Below are 6,903 nucleotides of genomic sequence, written 5' to 3' on the forward strand. Positions count from 1 at the left end.
AGGGGCGAGGTAAGAGGGAGCAGGAAGTGCAGCGGGGGGAACACACGGAGCCTCCAGCTGGAGCCCCTCTGTGCTGCAGGAACACACCCCGAGGCGCTCACACACACACACACACACACACACACACACACACACACACACACACACACCACCAGGCAGCCAGTCCAAGACAAGTGAGAGCAACTCGCGGAGCCGTAACCACACACACACACTCACACAATCACACCGACATACTCTTACACACACACTCATCACCTCATGTGCCCATTACAGCAGCCAGGGCCAGCCGGTGAATCTGAATAAATCTCTTCCTCAATCTCCAGCCCTTCTTCTCTCCGTCCCGCCTCTTCTTTCCCCCGTCTCTCGTGTTTCCTGCCCTCTGTGGTTTCCTCCACATCGTCCCCTCCCTCTTTCTTTTCTCTTCCTCGTATTTTCCATCTTCCTCTCAGTCCACCTGAGGCAGCTCTCTGCAGTGGCCTGAGCAATAAACTCAGGGGACCCTGCTATCACAGCAAACCAATTACCCAGCACTGGGGGCACGCACACACACACACACACACACACACACACACACACTGAAACACAAACTCAAACAGTGCCCCCGGGAACCTGTCAGTAAAACACACACACACACAAAGCAGATCATAGACCACCACCAAACCACTTACACACACACATGCAGGTGCTCCCATACTGGGAAAAAGGAAGCCAGTCTACAAGGAAAACTGGAAGCAATACACGCAAAAGCTAAAAAAAAAAAAGAGAAAGAAGCAAATAAATGATTCATTTCAATGACTTAAAGATGCACAGAGGAAACTGAAGACAGAGCAGCTCCAACATTCAGCCTGGACTCCACAGAACGGTCAGATGAAGCTGCTGCAGGACCCACAGTGAACACTGTCAGTCCCATGCCTCCTGGGAAATGCATCATGTCCACAGTATTTTTTTTTAAAAAGTGGAACAGCACCTAGCATCAGATTTGCCATCTGGTGATTTGACCAAAAGCTATTTGGGAATATGCAAAATATTAAACATAAAACTAGATCACTGCTGTGAAACTGTTTGGATAATCTTTCTATAACATCTGGACACATGTAACATAGACGCATAAGTTCAACATGTGTTTAGATTTTAACACCACTCCAATAAGCCAGTAATTATGTGACTGTAGGGTTTACACAGTATTGATATCTGGCATCTCCTTCCCCCAGAAGGATACACCAAGCTCAGAGTGAAGCGTGACAACACTACTGCTTAGAGGAATGTAGGCTCAGAGACTACAGGGGCGTACTGGGACATCTCTGTGGTTCGGTGTACATTAAATATGTTCTGCAGTGAAAAGAGGAGCATTGGAGTGCAGCGTCCCACTCAACTAGCACCACAGGTTTTGTTTAACTTTTAACGCACAGCCTGGAACCTTCTGAAGACACCACAAATAACCTGCAACTAATATCTGTTGGTCAACATAACACCACCAGCTGTCCCCTAAACTAAATATGGAAACACACTCGACAAACCCTGAAACCCCAGTTTGATATGATCAACTGTCTTTCTTCATCAGGCTCGAGTTCTGTGCAAAAAGAAAATGTTTTTATTTTCATGAGTTAATATATTTATTTTACTGCTCTCAGTGCAGCTGCATATTTCTAACATGACAGCTGCACATTAGCGCTCCATGCAGTTAAACCTGATAGTGAACTGCATTTAGGTCTGACACTGTTCCATCATGGAGAATACGTCGTTTTAGCTTCTGACCGAATTAAATTTAAATTAATGTTATTGACTGAACATCCTCTGTGACAAACACCAATAAACTAGTATTTCCATATCTGTGTTCTGTTCTCGCTCCAGTACCAGCAGTGTGAAACAGACTTGGCAGCAAATCAGGGCCAAGCATAAAAACATATTTTTGCATTTTTGGATTACCAACGGAGGTTATATGTAGGTTCCCATGGCAATGCCTGCTGTAGCATCAGTGGATGTCCACAGTGCTGCAATCGGTACGACCTTTAGAAGTTGATCGTAACCACCTAAAAACCAAAATCACCTGTATGTGATCACAGGGTGCTGTGTTACACTAACGTACGAAACATCACCGTGAAACATTAATCGAATGTGTTGATTTTACAGATGGATATCACAACAAGCATCCTGCAGTTCTTTGGGTTCACTTGTGGATGCAGTGCGGAGGTCACTCACCAGGGGGAGCCGTAGATTCTGAAGCCCCTCACAGTGACCTCGGAGTCCTGCAGGTAGATGCAGTTGGTGAGCAGCGACTGGACGTTCTCGTAATTCTCCGGCTTCAGTTTGGAGGCCGAGGGGAAGTAGTAGAAGTCCTGCTTGATCAGGTCTGCCATAAACTCCTGGTCGAAGGTCAGCTCGTGGTTTCCGGCGATTACTATCTTGATGTCGTAGGGCAGGGTACCTGGCAGGGGGGCAGAGGGGGAAAGGTAGGAGAGGAAAGAGGAAACGTGGAGAAGGAAGAAGGAAAAGAATGAGAGAAAGTAGCGGGGAAGGTGCAAGTGGTGAAGGACAGAGGACAAGGATGATGGAGGATGAAATAGAAAGAGGACATCAGGATGTGGATTGGGAGACAAAGGAGATGCAGAGGGGGGTGGAAGGAAGGAAGTGAAAGAGAAAGTGGCGGCAGACAGAGAAGGGAGGGACAAGGAGAGAAGAGAAAATTGAGGACAACATGAACCCCATCTCAGACAGCTTGGCATTCACACGCGACGAGGCTTTCTTTTTGTTTTCCTCTGAATTTCTAGTAAATCTGTACATCTGTCTTAGATTCCCTCCATCAGTCAAGGCCTCAACCCAGTGCACTGCTGTCTCCTGTAAATGGAAGCATGGCTGAAAGCATCCATCAGGGAATCTTTATCTGGAGGATGGATGAGGAGGGAAAGCAGAGAGAGTGATCATTGTTAAGTTTACGACGCCGAGTATTAAACATTTACAGACTACAGCAATCGCCGCTTCATCTTTACCCCTTCTCTCTCTCATCATCCCCCTCTAATCAAAGTCCCGCTCCTTAACGTCACCCCCTATTCTCTCCGCCATTTCAATGGCTTTAATTGGCTATTCAGAGTTGGCACAGCGGGGCGCGCAATCGATCTGAGTCCGTCAAACCGAGCGTCTGCTGGGCCTTCACAATTCTACATGATGTTTTCAAAGCTTGGCTCAGGAAACAGAGAGCCAAGGCTGACAAACATCTGGGGGTCTGCTTTGTCAGGTGGAGCAGCTGATGGAGAGTTCAATCACCACTGCTTTTTCTCAAATTATCGCTGCCAGGACGGCGCGGCACACAGCTGAACACATCGGTTTGTGCGTCACCGTGTGTGTGTTTGTGACTTTTCCACGTGTGTGCAAGTTTGCATGCATCTGTGCATGAATGTGTCATGTTCGTGAAAAGGAGTAATTAAACCGAGCTTTAGAAGAGGCTGACAGCCCAGCGATGGCTCTGTCATAACAGCCAATCACAGCCCAGTGACAGAAAGAGAGAAAGAGTGGGGGAATAGAAGGAGGGAGAGGAAGGAGGGAGCGACAGAAATACTTTAGGAAGCCCAGAAATCCTTGAGTGTGAAGGAGGAATAATAACAAGATGAAAGCAGCTGTCAAAGAGTGCCCATCTCTGCAGTTTGGGCCCGGGCCGCCCCCTCTCCCCAACACAGCTCCCATTTGTTTGGCAGAAGGGCTTGTGTTTAGTTGTCAAGCAGACACCAGAAAAGCCCCATAAATGAGGGGCTGCACCTCCACAAAGGCACACGGACACACAATCAAAAAATGTTTTCGATTCCTTTTCATCGGGGTTTGGCATCTAAAATAGCGTTCGCTCAGTCGTCCCTGGATGAACCAAGGTTGAAGGAAGACTCCGCTTTAAAGTAAAAATTCAATCATTATCTTTGATCAGATGCCCGCTGAAGCCCACAGGACAACTGAGCACACAATGAGCTCGCACCTTCATTTCTATCTCACGCAAAGTATTGAGGATCTGGATCCCAAAGTGCATAAAATCCCTGCACGTCTTCTGAATGACTAACGCGATATAATCAGCAGCGTGTTGACTGCGCTGTGGTCACTGGATTCCAATATTTACCTCTCTGCCCATCATATTTTTCTCATAAATTTCAAGAAATGTAATAGGTGATGAAATAATCGAGTAAACACTACACTTTCGCGCCCACAGTGCAATTTTGTTGGCTGCAAAAACGTGAGTTGCACTGCATGAAGTGCTTGGAATGATTTTATCAGTGCTCAGCTTCTGTGGAACTCTTAACACACTGTACTGGTCACTTCAACAGTTCAAGAGCCCGACCGCCTGCCATGTCCAGCCATGCAAAATGTTATGAGATAAAAACGGAAAAGGTTTGAGACACCCAGGGAGACGCAGACTGCCAATGTAACACCACGATGACATTTGAAAAACTCAACTGAAGGACTATAAATGTAGATGAACTTTTTAATGCATCAGAATTTAGTGTTCCAGTCTCCAGACAAATTTGTCATTTCTTTCCCTTCACGTATCAGATAAGTGCAACTGCTTCTTCCAGCAGAGTGAAATCTGACAAAAATCGACGCAGGAAGCAAAGAAGCATCACTGGAAACAGCATCTATTGTTCTGTGAGCTACATTTTGAAGTCAAACGGCTCTATTTTGTTCTCCACAAATCCTTGAGAAAAACACCCGACTCCTTCAGCGCTGCTCGCTCAGACTGTCTGGTTGCTGTTCGGTGCTGGGCAGCTAGTGAGCAGTGGTTTCACCTGTTGAACCTCCAAACCCGGGTTTCAAGGTTGTCTTTTAACAACATTACACCATTTATCAAAAACTGTCCTTTGATTTTCAGCTTTACAAAGCTCACTGAGCCGATGTGACGAAGTTTCACCAGTAAAATCTCTGCTGAAAATTGTGATATTTTATCACTATCACTTATTAAAAATTTAAAAATTAGCCTTTTACACAAAATCTTGTATAAAAAAAAAAAGTCTGACCTTCTTATTGCGACTGAGAAGCCATGAACGTCCCAGCTCAGCATTACAGAAATGCGTCGCCGTACGGGCTGAAGTGCAGGTTGTGTTTACACGGAGCGCAGAGGAGACAAGTGCAGAAACAAATCAGACAGAATGAAAAGAAAATAAAACCTACTTGATCAATAAAAGCAATCCAGCACGGCTGAAAAATGGTATAGAGAGCATCAAGTTGTGAGTAAGTAGTTGGAAGACAGATTCAATGCAGTGCAACAGCTTTCTGGAGGTAATGTGGATGTGAGTGGAGTGAGAAACGCATTCAGAGCCACCATGTTGTTACAGCTGTTTTAACGTCTGTGGAAAAACGCTGTACATACTGGCTGCGTCCGGAATCACCCCCTATACCCTAAAGTGCACGATATAGGGTGTCCGAATGTTAAGTTCATAGACTGTATAAAAGATGGACGTAGCAACTGGCCCTGAAAAATGAAGCCAACTCGGGAAGTGTCAAAAACCTGCAGTATCACTACGTCCACTAGCTGCTGGCTCCACAAAGCCCTGGCTCCCATAGACTGGAATTGGAAAAGAAGTGATCACAGATCATGAAATACTGCATTCCTACAGCTCAGGATTTATTTCTTATTAGTTTTCATGGTCAAATCCAGAGATCAGGTGGCCAATNAAAACCTACTTGATCAATAAAAGCAATCCAGCAAAAAATGGTATAGAGAGCATCAAGTTGTGAGTAAGTAGTTGGAAGACAGATTCAATGCAGTGAAACAGCTTTCTGGAGGTAATGTGCATGTGAGTGAAGTGAGAAACGCATTCAGAGCCTCCATGTTGTTACAGCTGTTTTAACACCTGTGGAAAAACGATGTACATACTGGCTGCGTCCAGAATCACCCCTTATACCCTAAAGTGCACTGTATAGGGTGTCCGAATGTTAAGTTCATAGACTGTATAAAAGATGGACGTAGCAACCGGCCCTGAAAAATGAAGCCAACCCGGAAGTGTCAAAAACCTGCAATATCACTACTGAATTTTTTAAAAATCGTCAACATTTTGCGGGGCAAGGGGCGTGGCTGGCTTGATTGACAGTCAGCAGCGACGATGCAGATGAAGCGAGCAGAAGGCAGTAAATGTGGGCGGGGCAGAGAGGGCCCGCCTCTCAATCCGTCTGACCAATCACTGCTCCTATGGCTCCGCCCCCCTCTGACAATTTTTGCGTCACTGGCTCCAAAAATCCAAGATGTCAACCAGGAAGTAGCGAAACCCTGGCTTCATTTTCTCAGTGCAGAAACCAACGGGTGACGTCACGGTAGCTACGTCCATCTTTTATACAGTCTATGGCTAAGTTACAGTGTTACACCCAATATAGTCACTCAAAATATCCCACAATGCACCGTCAGAGGTAGTGCACAGCCGATGGCTACTGACCGAGCAATATGGACCATCATGCATTGCGCGAAAGGAAATGCACACTAGTCAAATGAGAGCGCAAAAACGTGCCATTAAAATGTAAGTAATTTCTCATTCATGTTTTGCTAAATATTATTTTACCCGTTTCTTAGATGGGTTGGATGAGATGGCAGCGTACATGGATGCAGCACCCCCTTCAGGAGAAAGCCAGAGTGAAAGTTTCGAGTGTCTTGTCTAATCCAGATGTTCATTCTGCAAAATTCAGAGCCGAGAAAACATCAGGGAAAAGAACGTTGCTAAAATTGTGGCGCTCAGTTGTGATGTGGACATACTGCACCAACACGGAGTCCAATTGGAGGCTACGGCGGCAGTTACCCGAGAAGCGCAAATGATAGGACCTTAAACAAAGGAGGAGGAAGAGAGCCGGGATCCATGCAATGCTAAAGGCTAACCCCTCCAGACCAACAGGATCCATGCTATGCTAAAGGCTAACCCCTCCAGACCAGCAGGATCCATGCTA

The 6,903-nt window shown here is 45.9% G+C and overlaps 1 protein-coding gene across 1 annotated transcript in view; it reads right to left on the reverse strand.

Moving 5' to 3' along the window:
- mpped1 (metallophosphoesterase domain containing 1) overlaps positions 1–6,903 on the reverse strand; it is a 92,324-nt gene that overhangs the window by 57,969 nt on the left and 27,452 nt on the right. Inside the window, exon 3 of the mRNA XM_008288222.1 lies at positions 2,200–2,425. Within this exon, the coding sequence (XP_008286444.1) occupies positions 2,200–2,425 (226 nt within the window). The remainder of the gene's footprint in view (positions 1–2,199; positions 2,426–6,903) is intronic.

The sequence above is a fragment of the Stegastes partitus genome, unplaced genomic scaffold, assembly GCF_000690725.1.
Source record: "Stegastes partitus isolate 25-593 unplaced genomic scaffold, Stegastes_partitus-1.0.2 Scaffold12, whole genome shotgun sequence".
In the NCBI taxonomy this organism is placed as follows: Eukaryota; Metazoa; Chordata; class Actinopteri; family Pomacentridae; genus Stegastes; species Stegastes partitus.